Source organism: Mastomys coucha, unplaced genomic scaffold (assembly GCF_008632895.1).
Source record: "Mastomys coucha isolate ucsf_1 unplaced genomic scaffold, UCSF_Mcou_1 pScaffold15, whole genome shotgun sequence".
NCBI lineage: Eukaryota > Metazoa > Chordata > Mammalia > Rodentia > Muridae > Mastomys > Mastomys coucha.
Genome location: NW_022196897.1, coordinates 64,519,234 through 64,543,324, shown reverse-complemented (window position 1 = coordinate 64,543,324; position 24,091 = coordinate 64,519,234). Strand labels below are relative to the sequence as shown.

The 24,091-nt window shown below is 42.6% G+C and overlaps 1 protein-coding gene across 16 annotated transcripts in view; it reads left to right on the top strand.

The window, feature by feature from the left end:
• Znf385b (zinc finger protein 385B) overlaps positions 1 to 24,091 on the top strand; it is a 394,108-nt gene that overhangs the window by 281,319 nt on the left and 88,698 nt on the right. For 14 of the 16 annotated variants that reach the window (XM_031370763.1, XM_031370767.1, XM_031370760.1 and 11 more), the window contains one exon: positions 17,806 to 17,948. In XM_031370763.1, the coding sequence (XP_031226623.1) occupies positions 17,806 to 17,948 (143 nt within the window). Of the gene's footprint in view, positions 1 to 1,581; positions 1,726 to 8,609; positions 8,631 to 17,805; positions 17,949 to 24,091 lie in introns of those variants that run through there. The other 2 variants (XM_031370768.1, XM_031370769.1) reach the window with 2 other exon arrangements.

Below are 24,091 nucleotides of genomic sequence, written 5' to 3'. Positions count from 1 at the left end.
GTGAATTTGCCTTCCTGAGGTAGCCTCTTAGGAGCATTGACCTGTCCAACTTGATTAACTCCGGAGGTGGGGCTTGTTAAAACACAAGTTGCAGTGCCCCACCTCCAGAGACCTGGGATGGGGCCTGAGAATTTGTTTTCCATACACATTCTGAGGAGATGCTGATGTAGCTCCTTTGAGGCTCACACTTTGAGAACACCGACAGAAACTAAGCGTATATACAAGTGTACAAAGAAACTTTGAAGAATCACCGTTTGCATATCCAGCGACAGTCCTGAGAGGTTCTCCAAGAATCAGTTCCAAAATACTTTGTCTAACTCCACCAATAAGGAATGCTTTGAAGGAACTGTGTTTGCTGTCTCTAATGAGCCAGGGACTCCTTAAGATAGATTCATTATGAGTGAAAGTTTAATTTTACAAAAAGGCAGAATTCCAGCATGACTGTCTCTTACGTCACTCCTCAGAGACTGAATACTCTGTGAGGAAGACACACACAAGTGTTAGTCAGAGGGAAGAAAGCTCAGAGTTAGCCCACTGTGTCCCATTGAGGGTACTCATGCCTGAGCTTATAGAGCCTGGAGAAACACCCATCTTCTAAGTACTAATGTTAAAAATCACCATTTTGAACTCTGCATCCGATTTTTATATTAGGTTTACCTTTCCCTGGTCATGACTGTGTAAACCTGGCATGATTGATCTTGAAGCGTTGGCTCTGGCTGGCAATGGTATTGAGTTGCACAAGGTATGTGCAAACAGCACTGAGATGTCCTCTAAATTCATCCATACTGGTGTGAGAACATAGCCAAGCCCCTACACCAGTGATAACCACACCACGTAACACGGACAGATCACACCTCGTCCTTACTCTGACCACAGAGCCAAGACCCAAATGCCAGGAGATGGAGGATGGCATTAGTTAAATAGGGGAGTAGATACTGTATCATTTCACTCCCAAGCCTAGACAAGTGCTAATTTCAACAGGATAATTCCCCCACATAACTGAAATTAGGGTTTTGAGTTGGAATGCATAGACATCACTGCTAATGTTGTCAACATCAAATTGTCATCAGCCTTAGCCTTTTTTAATTATATGCTCTGAATCTTTACTTAAAAACTAAATTTCCATGGGAAAGAAAGCACTTTTTTTTCCATACCAAATAGCTTGTAAATAAACTGTTCTCTGCTAACAGAATACAAATTGGGTCTATTTGGGAACAGGTTCTGCTCTGAAATAAAAAGCAAATTTAAATTGTAGATCTGGCTGCCCATTTAGGAAAAACAAAACAACCTCTTGAAATCTAAGCGACACAGAGAATTCCAAATCATCGGGATAAGTACTTTGTGGGCGTTGAGCTGTTTTGTTGGGGGAGGAGACAGGTATCTGATTTATCTTACCACAGTGGAGCATATGGGAGACTGACAAAAATTGCAATAAAGAAAGTGACTTGTCAGTCTTTTAGGATATATTTGGTTGGATGTCGTCAGAAGGTAGCCAGCCCTCTCCCTGGAATCGAGTTGCAAACACTCGCCTCTATAGTAATTAGAGCTAGACAGCAATTACAGGACCTGTGATTTGTTCAGACGCAGTGCCTGCAGGCCGTTTCCTAGAGCCACATCTCGCAGTAGCACCGGGTTGAAATGATGGAAGAATTTATCTCTCAGTGTAGTGCCGCGCACCGTGCGTGAGCGAAGGCGTGAGCGCAGACTGTAATCTTTAAAGTGAAGGTAAGCAACCTGGCTGCTTAGCATTCACACCGCAGATAACTTCTCTGACAGAAGAAGAGTGTGACAGAAATCTAAAATTGTTCAAAAGCTGCAGAAAAAGGAAAACATCAGAATCAGGGTGTGTGGGGGGGAACAACGCTTGCCAATTTTAAGACCCACCCACCCCACCCCCTGCCTGCTCACACCTCAGCTTACTTCTGGTTGTCCTAACTTGTTTGTATTTAAAGTGTATTATGGAGGACTTGGCTAAATATTGTAATGATGCGGTTGGATGATTCCCCTGCCTGCCTGTCTGAGCTACAGTTCTTTTTCTTTTTCTTTCTTTTCTTTTCTTTTTTTCTTTTGAAGTTTGTCTTAGAATAACTGCTGGATAAAAACTCAAGTGTGAATTTAACTGACTGTAAGAATTGCCTCTTTTCTTTTCTCTTGTCTTCCGGAGGTCTCTTCGGGCTGAGACTGAGTCCACATTCATACTGACAAAATAGTGACGGCTCGCCTGCAATGAAATGGGGTGACGTGTGGGATTTGTGTTCCTGTCACATGAGTTTTAGGACAGGCACATTTTGGGCTGTAATGGCCCAGTCCTTCTAGTTTAAGTCAAACTCAAGGTTTGTTTGTTTCAGCTCTTTGGCATGGAACTCTCTTGGGACAGCTGGTAGGCAAGCTTAGCTCCCGCAGAGGGAGTAGTGAGTGCGCCAGGCGGGAGGCTTTTGTGTGTAAAATAGGTATTTGTGACATCCTCCTTCTTACCTCAAAGTTACCGCTTTCTTTGTTTTCTTGCCTTTTCCCTCTTTTTCTTTCAATATTGCTGTTTGTAAAACATGAATAAATGTTACTGTTAGGAAAGGACCTGGGAATCCTTGGCAGCAGGAAGATGTTTTTATCTCACCACCAGCCCCAGTGGGACTTTTAGGTGGTTTGGAAAACATTGAAAGAGCATCAAGTTCTTGTATTCCGCCTCGCTGGTGGATCAGAGGTGTGAACACTGAGGCTTTGTCGAGACCTTGCAACAGAAACTAGTGTGTTAAAGCCAGAGTTTATTAATGTTTCCAAGGTCCTTCAGGTTCTGTGATGTGCTGCCCTGCTCTGCTTTGTGTAGTCATCACAGTAGGGTGGCACCCTATTTGAGAAGGAACTGGGTCTAGTCCTTGGTCTGCTGCTCTTCCCATTGGGTCTTATGCCTTTCTTTTCTTCTACTGTCATTTGCTACATGGGCATGCGACACGTATGTGTGTTTGTGTTCTTATGTGTGCATATGTCTCATTTACATTTTATCACAGAGTCTTCTATGGAACCTGGAGCTCACTGACTGAACAAGACTAGCTGCCCAATGAGCTCCAGGGATCCAAACTTGCATCCTTGGGTCCTCAGACTTGCACAGCAAACAGTTGACAAATTAAGCCGCCCCTCAGCAAGGCACCACATGTTTGCTCTTTTAATGAAATTGTTTACTCGTGTAAATCACTTCATGATGTAGCTTCAGAAAAGCATGGGATGATCATAACCCACCCAAGACTCTAGAAGACATCTTATTAAATATCTATGTCAGAAGTTCACTTACTATATGGTGTAGGGCCATGAGCCCTGAGGAGAAAAGCAATAGCACTTTGATAACCCAGGACACAATGAGGAGTTTCTATAAAATAATGCACACTCAGTGTCTATGGTGCAGTTCCTAGACTGTCCCCCTCTCTCACAGTGTCAGCAGATACCACAATGGAAGCACATAGGAAATCAGTCCTCAGGTGTTGCAGCCAACACAACCACGTGAGACATGACCACAGATGTCTGACCTAGTAGAGTTGTTGTGTCTTGACCTCATGTCATCTCGCTTGCAGTCTCTTGATTTATAATGGAACAGCCCAAACGTATTGAAAACACAGCCAACTGCAAAGGAGGCAGAGGCAAGAGTGTATGAGGGATGGACAAAGAGACAATAAGACAAAACCGGAGGAGATGAAAGGCAGGAAAGGCTGACAGATTGGGGGTGGAGAGCAACAGATAGGAGAAAGACAGAGATCTGGGCTGTTAGAAAAAAGAAACAGACAATTCAACCCGAGTTTGAAAATGAGTAGAGATTATGCAATTTGGGAACTTTACCTGGAATATGCTTCATCAAAGTACATTCAGGGAGCATCAGGCCCATTTTTGTGGTTTTTTTTTTCCTTTGCATTGGTGTCTTTTAAAGGAATAATTGCTTAGAAAGCTGTGTGAAGTTCAGAAGAGACCAAGAGTTAAACTAGATGGTTCTGAAAGGAAACATTCCGATCCTTGGCTACATTATGCCATAAACCATTGAGAAGAGGAATGAGTGCTATGATAAAATTCTTTACTTTGGGGTTCCTCATTAAATAAAAGCCCATTGTGCCCATCCCTTCCCATAGTTTTCTGATGAGCTAAGTGTTACACAGGGTAAGCAATTCCATGAGGAGAAAGCGTGCAGAAAAAAGGCGGTCGCAAACTCTGAAAATCAGTGTATGGAGTGAGCAAGGGAGAAGAACTGGGAAAGTTAAAAAGATCTTCCATGTCCATGTAAGGAATATTATCTAGCTTTAAAAAAAAAATCACATTGTTTGTAGAAATATGGATGAAAAAGTATGATGAGCTAACTAGATAAACCAGTCAAAGTCACACATCTTCTATGTTCAATCATTAACAAGATTCAAAAGCATAAAAACAGAATAGCAAAGGAACTTAATAAAGGAGGGAGAGCAGGGAAGGCAGAGGGCAGTGTGGGCCAGTGGTACAGACCTGCACTTCCATAGGAAGGGTAGATCTAGTGATCTCGCAGATGGCGCAGGATGACTATAGTTAATGATATCATGTGGTGTACTAGAGATTTCCTGGGAATAGATTACAGGCACCTTCACCATACACAAAGGTAATTGTAGGATGATGTTAAACTGCTTACCTACAATAAGCACCTTATGATGCTGGGCATAATATACACTATTTATGTAATGTTAGAAAACCTTTTACTCCATGGAGAAGAACAGCAAGATAGAGAAAACATGGACGTCAGGTTATAAAAACTGCAGTGACATTGATAAATATGTTCTTTAAATTAGAAGGGAAGTGAGGATAGATGGACAAACAGACTTGGGAAATAGCCTAATTGGTAAAGTTGCCTCGTCAGGGAAGTCTGAGTTCAGAACCCACTGAAAAACATGCCAGGCATGGTGGCTTGCACTTGTGACCCCAGGGTTGGGGAGGCAGAGACAGCCTAACTTACTTGGTGAGTCCACGTCAAATAAGAGAACCTGTTTTTAAAAATTAAAAAAAAAAAACAATATAAAAATAAACAGTGATCCCTTGGAACCACATTTCGGGTTGTCCCTCTAGACTACACACACAAGCACACACACGCACGCATGTTCCAACACATGTGAATGTGCTCACACCCAAGTATCTGCACATACATCAGCACACACAGGAAAAAGAAAGAAATCCCATACAAGAACAACTAGAACAAAGCCAGTGTGCTGGTACAAGAGTAAACACAAGGCCCAGGGCAGGGCTATCACCTCCACAGGATCGCTCCCAGTGCAGACTCTCCTGGGCATTCATGCAGGGCCTTATCTGATGCTGCTTTGCATATCACTCGGGCCTCAGGAGCTGCTGCCTGACTGAGACAAGTGGAATCCATTGCTAGGATGTCAGAGGTGGCCGAGCTCCAGGAAGTCAAGCCAGGCATCCATCGTCCAGTCTGTTAAAGACCCACTAGAGCCATCCCGTGCAGTACGAGCACCCCAGGGGCTACAGGATGCTCCCTGTTTGCTTGTCCCCGTGAGGCTGGTAGCACAGTACTCTGGTTGCACAGCTCTTGTGCTTGGAGGTTACGCCCCTCCTCACTAGGTGTTGCTACTCCTGTGATTTTTTTTTCTTTGTTCTGTTTTTTTGCTACACAAGAAAAAGATCACGGGGTAGGCATTCCAGGAGATAAAACTGGGAAATTCTAAATGAGGAAATGGTGATTCTGTGCCCTTTTCCAAATCTCAGGCTCGGTCAGCTACCATCCTTCCTTACCAGTCCCTCTCCTGTATCAACCCTAATTTCACTCCTTACTCACACCTGCTTAGCCCATCCCCTGTATAGTGGGGTTACACACTCGGACAGCAGGCTTCCCTGGGGATGTAGCAGTGGTCTTCATGTTCCTTGTATTCCTTGGATGTCACCTGGGAGCTATCTCTGCTTCCAGGGAAGAATGGCTTCGTTCATGGTAGAGAGGGCCAGGAGCATCCCCTTTGATGATGGCTGCCACGATTGTTAATAGTCCTCTGGCAGTTTTCCTGAATGCCTGGTAAGCTATTATTATGATGGCCATGAAAAGGCACACGCACAAGGGGCCACAGTGGTTTCTGATGTCTCTGTTATCCCCAAGCTGTACTTTCTGGGAGTCTGTTGCTTTGCGGGGGTGAGGGGAACAACAGCAAGGTTTTTTGTTTGTTTTTGTTTTTTTTTTAATAGCTTTGAAGTGTTTGGTTAATATTTAAATCCAGGAAACCTTTTCCTCTATACCAAGGTAGGGATAGAAGGCTCAGGCAAAGCAAATGCTGTGTTCCCTGAAATTGAGCAAGCTTGGGGGGTGGTGGAGGGAGGGAGGAGTATCTTTCTAAGTGTATTATTTACTGTGTACCACAATTTCTCCCCCACCTACCCCTTTTAAGTTCTTAAATATAAATAGTGCAGATATTGAATGAAGAAACTGAAAATCTTCCTCACCAGGGCATGAAACATTTTGTGTCCCGGAGCTAGAATTTACAGCAGCAGCTGGTGCACTGGCCTCCTGAGTGCCTGTATCCAGTCCCTTTCCTGCTGGCCCTTTGTGAGATGCTGGCCCAAAAAGAGCCAGAGGCCAGAAGGGCCGGCTGCTTTGATCTGCTCCAGCAGAAGGCCCATTGCCATTGCTTGGGGAAAGGTGTCTTTCCAGGCAGTGAGTTCACTGCAGTTCTGATAATGTTGCCATCTAACCCCACCGACCCAGGTATGAGTGTCCCCTACCACAGTGCTGTTTGAATTAGTTATATTGATCCAAGCCATGTGGTTAAAAGCCCAGGTTTAATGAACTCTGTTGCTCTCTCCTTTTCCCCTTGGGGAAATTAAAAAACTTATTCAAAATGAGGTGCTACAATCAATCTTCTGCTAAGCTTTAAAACTAGGGAGAAATGGCGGTCCTTGGCTACATCAGTTTTTCTTCTGTGAGATTTTTTTTTCTTCCATTATTCATAGTGACAAAAAAAAAGGTGACATTAGAATCTTCCTTGAAAAAAAAAAAGCATTTTTTTTCTGTTGAAATGCAAAGTTAGAAAACCAAACAGAGCAATATGAACTGAAATGACAGAAGGTGAGGATGCCTTCCGGGGTGGCGGCTAGGGGCGGTGGCTATCTGTAACCTCAGGTCTTGAGAGGTAGAGGCAAGAAGAACAATAGATCAATAATCTCCTCAGCAACACGGTGAGTTCACTCAGGGCCAGCCTGGACTAAAAGAGACCTTATCTCTACCCTTCTCCAATTCCCCAAGAAAGAAGATGATAGTAATTACAATAGTAAACCTGTAATTCTTACACAACTTAGGTGGGACCCACTTAAATATTCAAGTCAGTCAGACTTTGTTCACCTGTCAAGTGCCAAGGTGAAGTTTTACTTTATTCAAATCAATTATAAACTATATTAATCTAAACTATATCTACCTCTAATATTATATGAGAACTTCCCTGGGAATATTTGATCACTTGGGAAACACAGTTGTCTTTCCTAGGAAAGTCTTTTTAGGACACACTTCCTAAAATAAGCCATAGCTCTATGGCGCAGTTACTTTTCTAGCGCGCTATGTGGGGACAGCAAAAACTGTTGCTCTGTTTGTCTAAACGGCTTAAAACCGTTAGACTGCATGAACTCTGGATGCCAAGGCTAGCAGTCACCGAGCAGACAAAGCTTAGGACTGTCTCCCTGAGTCTTTTAGCTCCTGTGACCTCTCAGGCCATGCCTGTCCTCAGACAATTTTAGTAAATCCGTGTCTGGAGATCATTCTGGCTTCTCTAAACACTTGGTAATTCAGGAACCAGCACATGGCATTCCCCTTTGATAAGTCAGGTGTATTAAAACGCTGCTTTCAAAGCTGGAGAAGGCATCTGTTAGAAGTCTGTTTTCCCATCTTTGAGTCTTCCATCTTGCACGGCTGTTCTTCATCCTATTGGGGAGCAAGTTAGAAGAACTCTAATAAAGCTGAAATCTTTCTAATTCAGCTTTGGCCATCTAAACTTAAATTATAAAATGCTCCCATTTGTCTCAAAAGATTGCCCACTGCAGCAAAGCCTGTCATGTACTTACCTAAACCATGGTGTGCACTACATAGTAAATAAATCTTATTCTTTCAGCATTTAAATATAAGAAATTCAGTATGTGGGCCAGAGAGTCAGAGAGAAATCAATCGCTACCTGGCTGTGTGTACTCTGCCACCACAGCATGAGAAACACCATCTTCCTGATGAATTCATCATTTTGTATAAAAGCTGTGCATTACTGGTAAACTAAAAGACATCATGGCTTACCGTCCATCACAGCTCCACCGCTGCTTTCTCACGCAGAACCTGAGTGCTTGCACACCAGACAGAGCGTGGGCCTTCCAAGGATTCCTCTGTAAATACAGCATGGCCTCAGGAGTCTTCAGTGGCAGATGCTGAGGAATGTGTCACCAGGCTGAAGGGCACAGGGAACCTTGGCCACCCCACGGCCCAGATGCCAACAGTTAAAATTACATAGACTCGAAGTGCTGAAGAGATAGCTCACTGGCTAAGAGGATTTGGGTTCAATCCCCAGCACCTATATGGAAACTCAAAAGTGTCTGTAACTCTGCTTCCAAGGAACCCGATGTTGTCTTCTGTCCCACGCCCCCATGGACACAAGGTACATATATGGTACATATATTTACATACATGCCAGCAAAACACCTCCACATATTAAATAAAATAATCTTTTTTAAAATCATGTAGCCTTAGACTTCCAAATACATACTAGTCCCTTAGACATCATTGGCATCAGTCCCTTCTCTGTAAGGCCAGTGAAGAAGTGCCAACATCATGGAATGACCGTTAACTGACTGATCCCTCAGAGTACGATCAAGCTGATCATGGAAAAGGGAACTCGGATCTCACCAAACACACTGCAACAACATGACAGCATTTATAAATGTCCTTTTTAATGGAGCGATTTTTCTTTTTCTCTTTTTTAATAATTTACTTAATCTTATTTTTTGTGCACTGGCATGAAAGTGTCTGATCTTCTAGAACTGGAGTTACAGACTGTTGTGAGCTACCATGTGGTTGCTGGGAACTGAACCCGGTCCTCTAGATGGGCCGCTAGTACTCTCGACCACTGAACTATCTCTCCAGCCATGGCGGCCATGGTTTTTTTTTTTTTTTCTTCTTATTTGTGGAAATCTTTCCTTAACAGCACTGATCCTGTTTCTAGAAATAGCTGTTAATGTATACAGAAAGCCCCCCTGGGAGCCCCCTGGTGCAATGGATTGGCACAGAGGACTTCATGGAGAGGCATCTTCTCACTGTTGAAGGAATGTGAAAAACAGCATAGCAGTGTATCTGGCCCTCAGATGAAGGAAAAGCCATGTCTAGTACCTGGGAGATGACGCTCTCATGCTGCCCTCTGGCATCTCACGATGCCTCCCTCCCCCACTGCCTTCCATTCTCTCATTAGAGACAGCCATGATCCCAACAGCATAGGTTGAATGTGCCTCGCCATGCGCTTCTCACAATTTTATCATCTCCGCCTACCCCCGCAGTTCCTTTCCTCAACATTGTTTTTCTCAAGCAATCTGTAATTCACTAATGTATATATAATCTGGTATATATATATTTGTTCTCAATGCCAGAGTCTGTTGTTGTGAATGTTTTGTTCTATAAGATCCCAGAATTATTTTATTCTTTGTGTAGTCGATGTGTTGATTGGCTCTTTTTCCAGTTGGGGCTCCTGTTGTTAGGGTTATTCTATAATACTTACTACTTCCGTCCAGCATCTGTCTAGAAGCAGAACTGCTGAGTCACAGGGCATGGTGTACTAAGCAAATGGGGATATTGTCAAATAGATTTTTCCAAGTAGTTACAACTTGTTTCATTCTTGATCCTAGCTGCTGGGCCAACTTTAAACTCTTTCTTCCTTGTGGATGTACTCTCATGGCTACATAGTAGCATCTCCTTTGAGTTACAACTCTCTCATCCCTAAAATATGGTGAACCATGTTTGTAGAATCATTGACTATTTTAATAACTACTTTTGTGAAATGTCCATTTGGGATTTTTCTTATTCTAATTTTTTATTATGTTTCTAAAGATAAGGTACCTAAATGTATACTATCTATACTATATCTATGTGTGTGTATCGATATGTATATATGGTTACACACATATATCATTAGATCTTTCTCAATTTGTAGGTTTTTTCATTTTCTTGAAGGCATACTTTTATTTGCTGCATCCCTGTTCTTAGTAGGATATGTTCTTCAGTGTTCCTTTTGTGATCAATACCTTGAACTTTCTCTTGAAGAAATCTTTGTTTATTCCAAAGTTATGAAGATGTTCTAGTTCTACTCTTTATTATTTTACCTCTAATCACAAACCCAAGAGTCTACACTGTTATATTTAAATATATGTGGTGTCTTTGATGTGCTTAAGCAGTGCCCACTACCTTTCTCTCATAGTCACCTTACAAAAGACTATCCAGTCCTCAAGGTTTATCTTAGGAGTCAACTCATCTAAAGAAGTGTTGATGAGCCCAACTTACAACCACATGCAATTCCTTTCTCCCTTGAACCTCCCAAACATTGCATTGACAACATACGGCATCCCCACAGTTATTGAAACATACAAGACACGGTCTGTGTCTCAAGCACAAGACTTTGTTCCCTCATGGCTAGCAAGTGCCCTTCCATTTGAACTGTCTCCTCACTCCCTATGGCCCGACCATATCAAGGTTAACTTTTGGGTATCCTGCTTTATATAAGTAATGGTTTAAGTTTTCAAGTCAGGAGCAGGAGTTTGGATCTAGTCTAACTTAGTTAGGGATTTTATTGGGGTGAAGAGACATCATGCACCATAGCAACTCTTTTAAAGGAAAACATTCAACTGGGGCTGGCTTACATTCAGAGGTTTAGGCTGTTATCATGATGTGAAACATGATTGCCTACAAGCAGACATGGTGCTAGAGAAGCACAGGTGCTGGAGAGAGCTGAGGGTTCTACATCCTGGTCCAAAGGCAGCAGAAGAAAGACTGTGTACCACACTAGGCATGGCTTAAGCATTAGAGTCCTCAAAGTCCACCCCCAGAATAATACACTTCCTCCACAAGTACACACCTCCTAATAGTATCATTTCCTATGGGAATGATTTAGCATTTAAACACACAAGTCTTTAGGGGCCATACCTATTCAAACCACCACACATGCTATAGCACCTACTAAGTGATCTCAATTGCTCTAAATTTTATCATTCTCTTCTGTAAAATAGAAACAGTCTATGTAAAATAGAAACTTTATGGAGTCCTAATATAACTTAGTAAAACAAGGGGTATAGATCACCTGCACAGTACCTTGCATGTAGTAGAATCTCAGTAACTCTTGTATTTGTTATTAGTAGTTTTTATTCTCTCTTAAAAGTAAAATAAATCCTGACACAGTTTATAAACACATCAATACCTTACCTTGCTGTTCCCTTATAACTATTGATTAGATGAAATAATTTGACTCTTTGGGGAAGATTATTTTTAAATCAATGTATTCTAGAACTAGGTCTCATAGAACTTTCAAAAAATCTTACACGTTTTAGTTATCTCAGTATCAGACATTTATGTTAATGTCAAGAGTTTTAGCTAATCCCCTGCATTTTTGTTTGCATATTTAACATTTTAGATAGCTTGGTTTACGTTTAAACTCATCTTCTCTACTAGGTAGGTAGTGAAAATGTCCTCAGCAGTAACCTGGTAATAAAAACCAGCAACCAGAACTCAAACTACCTGGGTTTGAATGCTTGCACCTGCATATATCAACTTTCTAAAGCTGTAGTCATTCTGTGCCTCAGTGTCCTGTCTCTGAAATCAGGCTAATAATATCTTATTTGTTTAGTGGTCTACTGTAAGGATCAAATGAGTATTTAAGTATATGTGTGGATATGAATATACACCGGCATGCATCTCTATATGCTTCTGTGTGTATTAATATCTGGGCCATGTGTAATGTACTTGGTCCACAGTGCAGTGCTATTATTCTGTATCTGTCTTTATCGGCAAAGCTCTCTCAGTCTCACCCTTTCTTCAGGTATCTTGTGCTCATGCTTGCTCAGTAGACCTCTTAGCCTTTTCTACTTTCCTGACAAACAGACTGGGAGGAGAGTGGGAGATGCTTGGGTGTTGGTTGCAGTGGGCAGAGGCGAAGACCTACAAAGCAAGGGGCTCCCTAGCAGGGAAAGCAATGAGAAAAAATGAACTGCTGCTCAGTTTAGTTTCTTTAGAGAAATCTTTAGGAGTTCTGTATTTGGCATCTGTGCACGTTAAGTTTTCTATTTCAGTCCTTGCTGAAGGGACATGCCCGACAGTGGCACGAGGCGCAAGCCCTGCATAGTAGGGGACAGACTCCAGCTCACTCTGTCAATGCTTCCTCATGTGGGTTGACCAGCTCTCGTTTCTGAGAGTCGGACACTTTGTTTGTTTCTGTTGTGGCACAAAGACGAGGCACCAGGAAGCCTTGGGATTACAACCTAAAAGGGCCTTCAAGATCACATTTCTAAAGGTCAGAGACGAAGGCAATAATTCCAAGTGTCACTTGGCCCTCAAATGAGCTTTCATTGTGATGGATTATGACATAATCCATTGACATGATAAGGTACCTATTATGTTACAGAGGCAGTTGGCTGAAATAATAGGATTTTTTTTTTTATGATCACAGCGGTGAGTCTTTCACGTATTACTGGCTTCATAGGATAGATAAATATAACTTCTATTTGTCAAGACTCAGAAAACTGTAACTGTGCCCCCAAAGTGGAGTGCCTTGCCGTGGTGAGTTAATAAACCATACCACCAAAGTAAGGTACCTTGCCGCCCTGAGCATGGTAAGTTAACAGCACCAGTTGGACGGCCTTAGAAATGTGGAATTAGGACTCTGACCTTGTCTCTCCTCCCCTGATCTTGAGCAGGAAACCAGCTCTTGCTCCTCCCTTTTCTTCCCTCCCCATTTCCTCTACACACAACCCTACTGCCTCTTCCCCCTTTACGTTTCCTTCTCTAAAGAAATCTGCCCACCCCCCAAAAGTTCACCAGAACCAGAGAAGTAAGTGTGTAAGTATGTGTGTGTGTATGCACATGTGTGATTCTAATAGGAAATTTGATAAATATATGTGATATAAAAAATACTCATGAAATAAAGTGAAACCCTATTTTTTGACTTCATTCATTTATATGAAACTCAGTGCTTTACCACACTGGCCTAATAAGGTAGTGTCCCCAAATTGCTGTGAGAATATCTGTGGATTTTTCTGACCAAACCAACTGGAGGAAGAAAGGCCTTATTTTATCTTAGGGGTTACAGTCCACCATCAAGGTAATAAAGGCAGGATTCTAAAGGTAGGAACTGAAGCAGAGACCATAGAGGAACCTTGATCACTGACTCACTGTCCTGGCTTGCTTGGCTTTGGACCACCGGCCTAGAGATGGCACTAGGCGCAGTGGGCTGGGCCCTCCCAAGTCAATCATTAATCAAGATAAAAGCCCTACAGATGCACTACATCTCAATTTGGTGGAGGCTGTTCCTCAATTAAGGTTCCCACTTCTGGGGTGACTCTAGTTTGTGGAAGTTGACAAAAACTAACTGGCACAGTTAGTCATTAGAATAACAACAACAACAAACAAAAACCTGTTGATGTTGGAGAGATAGCTCCCTGGATATTGTTTGGATGCCAACACCCACTGAAAAGTTTGCAGAGTACAGTGCACCCGTAACCCCAGTGTTGGAAGCTGTTGGCTGCCAGGGCAGAGGTAGACAGATAACCAGAGATCCTTGGCTGACCAGCGTAGGAAGCTTCAGGTTCATGAGAGACCCTACCTCAAATAGCACTGAGTCACAAAGTGACAGAAGAAGAAACCTGTCTTCCTCTGTCCACACATTCACCAGAGTCACCCATGCACACGCATCTAGAGTTCCACATTGCTGAATAACTGCAGAAAAGCCAAAGACTCTTAGCAGTCAGTGATGTGTTAGAACGGCAGGTTGCATGGGAATATACCACACTAGGCCCAAACAGTTCCACATGTAAGAGGTTTAATTGAGAGGGAGAGAGGGGGCAGTAGCAGAAAGAGAGGAGGGAGAGAGAGGGAGAAATGGAGGAATGTTCCCCGTATAGCGTATATATATATATGGGTTCTGACATAGTGGCCTCAGGTAAAGGAGGTGGGAGGTGAGCCCAATGGATTCTGGGAATATGGTGGCTGTTGCCCTGGCAACAGGTCTGTGAGACACAGGCTTTGGATGCCCTGATGCTAACAGTCGGCCCTGTCCACCTTGCCCAAGGTGTGAACCACCCGTGTCCTTTTGTAGCTGACTGTATTCATAAGCTTAAATACACTTTTTAAATTTTAATAAACTATACTTTATTTAATAACCCCCTTGCCCCTTAACCCCCAAGGGGACCCTTTTGCATGAAAACGCTCATTATTTTAGTGTTAACCATTTTTCTTTTCTTCCTTTTTTCTTTCTTCTTTTTTAATCTCAGCAAGTCTTTTGACTTTTAGAAAAATGGAACATTTTCTTGCAGGGTGCAAAGTGTTTTAGCCAAATTTCTCCTCACAACACTCACTGACTTTCAGGTACCCAAAGGTGACAAGAAAGCCTTGCCAGCAGCAGTAGCAAAATCTAGAATAAAATGACAGAGGATCAAAGTGTGAAATAACCTGTGACCAGAAAGTGGTGGTGGGGGTGGGGGCAGGCTTTCTGTGCTTTGTATTTTATTTCAGTCTGCAGAAGCAGCATTCTGTCGTGGAAGCATTCTGTCTTGGTGAAGCAGTCCAGTAAAAACCAGAAGCAGTGAGAGAGAGAAAGGTGAAGGGATGGTGGAAGCCTGGCTTGTTCAGAAGATCCATCAGTACTTTAAAACAATCTGTGTTTAACGTGGCAAATTGCGCATCGTTAAAATGCTAATGAAATGGTAAACAGCTGCTAAGTTTTTATGCTAATGAACGGCAGAGGCTAAGTAGTTCTCCAGCCTGTCTATTAGCATAGAGATGTGATTGGGAAAGGAAGGCGGGTGGAGCACTTTGACCTTCACTGGGGGGGCAATCGGTCTGGGAGTTAGTTTCCCCATTGCATTCAGTTTGAGCTGAGTTTGTGAGTACAGAGTGACTTACCAGGCCCTGGGGGTCTCAATATTACACACTGTTTTTTATCACAGTCACCACTGAGGCCTCATGGATGGAATCCTCCCCAGCCACAGGACAGTTGTGTTTGCTCAGTAGGTGGCTTGGATTGATTCTACCTACTTATTACCCTTCGGACTTAGAATTCTAATAATGATCATGATGATAAATTACTAAAGGCCATTTTCTCTAGCTTTCAATTTTAAAATAAGTCCTTTCAGACATATCTCTGTGACATTTGATGCAATTATGTAATACATCATCTTGGATCTCCAGGCTTGAACTTAGCGAGAGAAGTAGCATTACCTGATTAGGAGAGTAATGTGTAATTAAATGCCAGTGGTATATGCATGGCAGGCCAAACCAGATTATTGAGCATCAGAAAAACAAAGAAAAGAAAAGAAAAAAAATACTGTTCCTTCTATACTCTCAGCTGACTTTTTCCACTGAGTCAGCATCTGTATTTCCTATTGGCTGTGGCTGTCCTGAATGGCTATTAGAGTTGATACTCTGATTCCCTTCTCTCTCTCTCTCTCTCTCTCTCTCTCTCTCTCTCTCTCTGTCTCTCTCTGTCTGTCTCTCTGTCTCTCTCTCTCGATACACACACACATACACACATACACAACATCAACAAAATTGCCAATACTATCCACAACTGACTGGTAATATGCCAACAGTTTGTTTTGATTTGTTTTGGTTTCGTTATTGTTTTTGTTTTTTTGTTTTGTTTTGTTTTGGGAACTCATTACAAGAATTAGGTATGATTGAGGCTGGAGCTTTGGTGATTTGGGACTCCTGTAAGAGATTAGACACTTAAAGGACATTCTGGTTTAGCCTGGCATGCATACACCACTGTCATTTAATAGGTTTAATAATTAGGACATTTTCTTATACTACTCATTTCTCCTTGAAGCAAGTGAGGGATTCCAGGCAATGAAATCCTTGTGCCAGGGGACCTGAGCCCTCATGTGCTGCTGCTGGTGAAAGTCTTGCCCTTTTTTTTTTTTTTTTTTTTTTAGTCTTGCCCTCTTAAGAATACCTGCAAAGTGCCACGGATCCCGGTGCCCACCACCTAACAAATGAACATGCAAAATGTGGGATCATTCCCAATGGTATTCTACTATATCATTGTGCCTTGAAAAGGCACAGTATTCTGACAAAGGCATTACTCTCAAACAAGTGAAGGCAGTCACAAATGACATGTTGTATGGTTTTATTTAAGTGACGTGTTCTGGGCAGATAAATCTGTACATAAAGAAAACTGATTATTGGTTGTCAGGAGCTAGAGATGTTGGATGAAATGGGAAAGGGTTGCTACTTTGTGTGGAGTTTAAGTCATGAAAATGTTCTGAATGTGAAGATGATGCCCATTGGCCACTCTGTGAATGTGCCAAAGAGCTATTGAATTCGTAGTTTAAGGGGGTGAATTATCTGATAGGTGATTAATACACATACATACATATGTACATACATACACACATATATGCATACATACACATATACATCCATGCATACATCCATGTATACATCCATACATACATGGGACTGACTATGTAGGTAGCTTGATAAGGTGCATCAGGAGGACTTGAATTTGATCCCCAGCACCCACATGAAAGGCAGCCATGGTAGCATTCTCTGGGAGATTACTTCTGCACTCTCAGCTCAGGGGAGGCAGAGGCAGCGGGAACCTTGACTACTGGTTTCCAAGCCTACCAGATCTGCAAAGCCCCAGTGAAACACGCTGACTCAGAAAACAAGGTGGTGGGTTCGAGAGGAATGGCATTTGATGCTGACCTCTGCTCTCTACATGTATGAGTCCACAGTACCATACACATCTACAGAAGTACACACGTGCACACACACAGTCTGTCTCTCAGAGAGCCAACCAGGCCGGCAAATGTATCTATACCGTGTGACTGGTGATGATAAGGGAGCATGCCAACATCATTCTGAACCACCAAGGCCTGCATTAAAGCAGACAACAGAGAACAGCCAACATAACAATTCAGGGGACAGGTGCCCAAAGAACACCAGGTCGGTAGGGGTAAAAATGAAGACATGTTGAGTTCCTGTCCCCAGCTCCCCATCTGCAGCCAAACCATTACCTGCCCTCTCCTGTTCTCTAGCCATCCCATGTCTTGACTTCCTGTTTCCCCTAGAGTAGGAACAACTCTATGATCATTTTTTTAAGACAACAAATTGAGTCATAACTGTAGCCAGTAACTGCCAAAATCAAACCCAAGTGTCCTTCCTCATAGAAACCCTGATAATTACCTCTGATTTGCATAAAACATGCTGCTGGCCTTTTATTCCCAACAGCAAAGAGGACAGCGAGAGGCCCCCTCCTTTATCCTCCAGCAGCTTGTGGTTCCATGGGTTGTCAAAGATGCCGGGAGGGTTGGATGCCAAGGCATTTCCAATGGACCACACCAGCTGGTGGATCCTGGGGACAGTGTGTCACCTGACCTTGAGAAACCCTTGGCGTTTGCACAGGGAGGTATTCTGCATGGGTCTCAGTCCATGAAGAGATCCTTTTGGCTGTATTTGCTGGGTTCTCGCTTCTGTGACTCTTGTGTTTGCAAGTCACAGCTCAGCAGCCTTGTGTTGGCACTGGGAGCTTGAGAGGGCAATGGATGTGAGAGATTGAATTTGTTCTCTTTTGTTCTTGGCAGGCAGCGCATGCCACACCACCACCCTTCCTGCTCTCGTGCGCACACCCACCCTGATGATGCAGCCTTCACTGGACATCAAACCATTCATGTCTTTTCCAGTGGACAGTAGTTCTGCTGTGGGGCTTTTTCCAAACTTTAACACAGTGAGTAAATGCATTCCTATTTTACTGTGTCTCCGAAATCTGTGAGATTACTTTTGCTGCCTTCCAGGGTAGAGCGTGGGCGGAGTCTATTTCCAAAGGGTGTGGTTTAGGGTCTACCGGTCAGCTGTACTGTGAAAACTACCTCACTCAGGGAACTCAGACTAAACGAGCTGCATGTAGACTTCACTAACGTCTCCACAGATGACATTTGCCTGGTACATTGTCCAGTTTTGATAAGTTTTGCAGAGGCTTCGCATCTCTTTGTTCGTGAGGTGCTCAAGAACTCATTTAGAGACATCGAGCCACACTGACTTTCCCAATGATTACTATAAAGGAAAAGCAACAGTGTGGAATTTATCTCTCTGGGTGCCTTTTTATTTGGGAGATGTTTCAAATAAAGTATGACTTTCATATAAACAAGAGATTTTATTTAGGGCAGGGAGGCTCTTGTGAGCTATTAAATCTATCTCTGACCAAGAAGAAAGATACTAATTTTATATCTACATTTTAGTTCTCTGTACAGTGTGTAGCTGTTCCCCATTATACACACGGAATGAATACTAGCGCACACTGACGAGCATATTCACATCAGTCAGCCGACTTCCTTTCAGTTGAATGAAAGACATTTCATAGGCAGGCGTGCCAAGTAGAGCTGACATCTTTGAACAGCAGGATCCTGGGCAGGTTGGAAACTTCTGGCAGGAGAAAGGATGAACACTGAGGAGACGCCATGCACTACATCCACAGCAGAGATAAACACACTCTGTGGAACAGGACGGCGTCTGTGAACACGGCCATTGTAGATGCTGCCATGATCACAACGAATAATCGTGTTATCACCAGCAGCAGACAGCATGCTCTGGAAGCACTGCCAAATGTCCCCTCTTTGCAAACTTATCTTCCGCAGAAGTGAAAACAGCAAGAGGGTTTTTTTCTTCAAGGGTTATAAATAAAATCTGTTGACCAGCCTTCTGTCGGGGACTAGTGCTGAATGGAGAAGGATCAGACAGCTTGGTGAAGGCTCTGCCTTTGACTTGGCGATTGTTTGTGGTTTCTTTGACTTGGCGATTGTTTGTGGTTTCTTTGACTTGGTTAATGTTTGTAGTGTCTTTGGATTTATTTTCTGGCTAAGACCAATGGGCCTTTTTTTTTTGTTGTTCATTTGGTTGGTTGGTTTGGTCTTTGTTTTAAGGCATGGAACATAGTTCCTAGCCTATAGAAGCATGGACGTAAAATAAACCCAGCCTGTCCTGGCCAGGTGAATCCATCCGAAATGAGAGGTTGAGCCACCCAGTGTGAGGTATGGCGGCATCTCAGAGAGCTTGAGTCCAGCCTGCCACTGACTCTGCGATCATTCCAGACATGATGCTGTACTCGGGACTCTGGGGTGGGGGGGCATTTGTCTTCTGCTCTCCTTGTGTCTGTGGTTGGCAGCACAAGGGAGCTGGTGTTGGTAAAGCACCCCGAGTGATGGAGCACACTTAAGGGTGTGAGCCCCTGTTTTTACTTTTTAATGCAAGTCTCACACATGACTATTAGCACAAGTAACACAATATTTTTTGTTAAATTTGCCCACAGGAATTCATTACAAACATGTTCTGCTTCAACTAAAACCTTCGCACTTCAGACAAACTGAAAGCTTGATTCCCTGCCCCTGCTCACACGCTACTCCCTTACTAGGAATGCGCTGTCAATAGCTGGCGTCCATCTAACAGATACCTGATTCCAGCTGGGTTTTGCAAGTTCAGATACTCAGCAGTGTTCTTTGGGTCACTGTTGTCAACTTTCAAATGTCTTACATGCTATGTGTCTGCTTTTAAGGTCTATTAAACAAAAATAAAGTGAATACGTTAAAAACGTTTTTTAATATAAAAATAAAGTTTATATTGGCTTATTGATTGATGTTGCACAGGGCTCATAGATGCATCGACAAATCATACTTGCTTATTGTGCATAACAATCTTATGATAGACTATATTAATAAAACTCAATGAATATTCTTTTTATAAAGCTCTTACACTTCTTAGAAGAAAATAAACTCTAGATTTTCAAATATAGATGCTACTTGAGTACCACAGTGAAGAAAAAACCTACTAGATAATGTAATAAAAGAGATTCTGTAGTAAAGCCTACCAGAAATGCTGATTTTGCTCAGTTTACTAAATCCAAGACATGCTCCTTCTTGTACTGTATTAGAGATTAAGCCAGTCCTAGTGGACCTCTTTGGTCTTGTTGAGCATAGTGATACACACCGATGCAGTACCAGTGGGGACAAGGCAGGAAGATCTTTAGCTCAAGTCAGCCTGGGCTCCATAGTGGAGCCCTCTCTCAAACACACACAGATGCTCTCTCTCTCTCTCTCTCTCTTTCTCTCTCTCTCTCTCTATTGCTCTCTCTTTCTCTCTCAACACATTTGTACATGTGTCTGTATATGTGTGTTTGTCTCTGTCTCTGTGTGTATGTCTCTATGTGTGTATCTCTGTGTGTCTGTGTGTGTCTCTCTGTGTCTCTGTCTCTGTCTGTCTGTCTGTCTGTCTGTCTGTCTCTCTCTCTCTCTCTCTCTCTCTCTCTCTCTCTGTGTGTGTGTGTGTGTGTGTGTGTGTGGTGTGTGTGTGTGTGTGAACTGTAGGTTAAATGATTGTCCTTTTCCCAATTGTCTTTTTCCATCCCAGGACTGAAGTCACTTAGGAAATTTTCTAGGAAATTTTAAGAACATCTTTGGCCACTTTCTTAGGGAAATGTTTCTATACTGCTACTAATAGTTATACTAAATTATCATGTATTTGTGATAATTTCTGTCACTTCAGGTAATCAAGCCTCAAAGCATTGACAAGTCAATGGTTTTCACCCTTATTGTGAAGAGTAGGGGCTTGGACTGGAATTACAATCTTTTAATTTTGAAACTCTGGCTCCTCCAGCCCTTAGCTCTTTAAGCTCATGTCACCTCCCACCTCATTCACTGGGAACAAAGCCCAATCAGAAATCTTTTTCTGTCTTTGCTGGACGCATGCTAGAAAATTTCCTGCAGAATCATTGAGTAAAAGAGGAAATGACTTTTTCAATATGAAATACAAACTTCTATAACCAGTTCTGCTGAAGCAGAATGCATTTGCCCAACAGCTGGAGTAGCTTGCTGGCAACTTTTAAAAGTTACTATCTACTTTTTCTTTGAGAAACATGGTGAATTATACTTTTGCTTTCTTTACAACCAATGCTGTTATTAATAAGTACTAAAAGTGATAGTAAATGATTAAAAACTTAATCAACTTTATCTGAAAAGGACCAATTCTATTACTATACCAAGACCACAGATAAATGTTTTGAAAATTCTAAGTTTTGTTACCTTCTTCAAGTTAGTTTAAAATACATATATTTGGAGGCTAGAGCAATGGCTCTGTGGTTAAGAAAAGTTGCTGCTCCTGCAGAGGACACAGGTTCAATTCCCAGAACCCATATGAGTTGGTACACAACTGTCTGTAATGGCAGCTCTAGGGACTTCACACACATGTGTATGCACACACATGTAAATGAACATCAAGTAATTTCTTTAAAAAGACATAGTTTAAAGATATAGATATAGATTAAAGGTGGTGCACACCTTTAATCCCAGCACTATGGATGCAGAGGCAGTCAGATCTCTGTGAGACCAAAGCCAGCCTGATCTATATAGTGAATTCTAGGCTACCCAGGGCAATATAGTAAGACTGTGCCTCGAAAAATAAACAACAAACATTTAATGTTTTCTCTTTTGTTTATAGTAGAGTAGAATTCTGCATGATGAATAAGAATCAAAAGTGAATTAATTCTATCATTGTCTAAAGAACAGGCTCTCAACCTTCCTAATGCTGCAACCCTTTAATACAGTTCTTCATGTTGTGACCCCCACCCATATAATTGTTTTCATTGCTACTTCATAACTGTAATTTTACTACTGCTATGGATCGTCATGTAAATATCTGATATGCAGGATATCTGATATGAGACCCCTGTTAAAGGGTCATTTGACACCTCCGCCCAAAGGGGTCCAGACCCACAGGCTGAGAATCACTGTTCTAAAACAAAACCAGGTGCCTTGTTCTACGCTGAATTTACACACTGTAGAATCTGCGGTTTCCAGCATTTAGAGGTCGTCTTGCCCCAAAGTCCACAACTGAGAGAATCATTCTATGCTATATATATAAGCAGGGGGCTGGAAAGATAAATGGCTTAGTGGTTAAGAGCACTCACTACTCTCTGGCCACTGAGGGCACCAGACATACATATGGCACATATACATACATGCAGCTAAATGCTCATACATAGTAAATAAATAAATAAATCTTTTTTTAAAGAGTAAGCAAATAGCATAAGACCTCATCCAGGAAAGCTGAGAAGAGACAGGTAAGGAAACTAACTGGCTGTGAGGAGGCTAGTATTTTGAGCTGAATGGCCACAGCCTGGCAAGATGAGCTTCCAGACTCAGTGGTTAGGCTGCACAGAGGACTAGATTGGGTTATTTATAAAGAGAAGACTGTGAAAATGCAAACATCAATTCTTTTTAAGGTTTTGACCTTCATGGCCAAGACCCAGTAGGCTTTTCTGCCTGGCTACACCCTGGTGCATCCTGTCACTGCCCCGGTGTGACGCCTGTGTTTGTCTTTCAGAAAAAGCTTCCATTTTATCAGGTCTTCAGTCTTCACTGTCCCATCCGCTGACTTCAGGTTTCTTGCTTGTACTCACAGACTGCATCGTCTCACCAAACTTGCCTCCAATCAACCTGTTCCAATTTTAACCTGTTCCCAATTTATTAAAATTTATATTTTGGGGGATTATAAATACATTTTTCCCTTCCCTTAACTTCTTCCAAACCCTCCCACTACTTACCTTGAAATTATGTTTTCCTAACACATGATCAAATGTGTGGAACAGAGTGAAGATGATTTCAGAGTATAGAGTCCCAAGCCACTGTGTGATTGTCTGAGTCATGCATGGCAAGCTGTGAGATCACCAATGTGATTAGTAAGTCACCTTATCATTCTAGTTTCCTGGAAGAGTAGCAGAAACGCAGCGGGATCTGAGGAGAACTCCACATAAACAGGCTCACAAAACACCTGTCAATCCACAGAAACACTGAGGGATGACTGTGGGCCCCAGGCAGCGTGACCACAGTGAGGGCTCTGGAGAGGCGACGCTAACACAGCTGTCCCTAAATGCAGAATGTTGCTTCTAGAATCATTCATAGCCTGCAAATATCAACAAGTACTCAGAGTTTCCCTTTCTTAGAATAGAAAGAATACATTTATCAACTGGTGCTGAGAAACAGAAATCAGACATTAAAACCACGTTCACTTTGCTATTAGTTTGTGCTTGTTACTCAAGCGATATCATTGTAGGGCAGCCTGAAATCACCTGAGACACTGAAGTTTTTTACCTGCTTCTAAAACTTTCATCTACTGAATAAACTCCTTATTTCTACGTTTCTTTTTTGTATGGATTTCTTTTTAGTTCCTGTATAGTGGGATGCTTCAGCTGATGTAACCCAAAGTGAATCTTTGCTCTTTGGGTCTGATTTTTATACTCTAACAGTGCTTGCAAGCATTAAAAAGTTATATATTGGCACTGACACACCCAGGATCAGAGAGCAGACCTTGGGCACAAGCTCTGTAGCCAGTCCCACAATGCCCAGAAGCTCCAATCACAGGCGCTCTGACACACCCAGGATCAGAGGTGAGCAGGAACCAACATCTGTCCCCACTCTGGGAGTAACTGGGACCAGCAGGACCAGGCACACAGGAACTCCACCAGCCCAGCAACTCCGGTTCCTTCCAGGTCTGTCTGGGTTAGTGTTCTGAGCAGACCTTGGGCACAAGCTCTGCAGCCAGTCCCACAACACACAGAGAAAGCCACACTCCCAGGTGATCTAACAAGCACAGGATCCCAGGATCCCAGAACTACAGGATCACAGAGGCAGCTTGAGGAGTTCTGACATAACCAGGATCACAGGAAGGACAGGCTCCAGTCAGATTTAGCAAGGGCAGGTAGCACTAGAATTAACCAGATGGCGGGGGGCAAGCATGAGAAAATAAACAACACAAGCCTAGGTCACTTGCCATCATCAGAACCCAATTCTCCCACCATAGCAAGTCCTGGACACACCATCACAC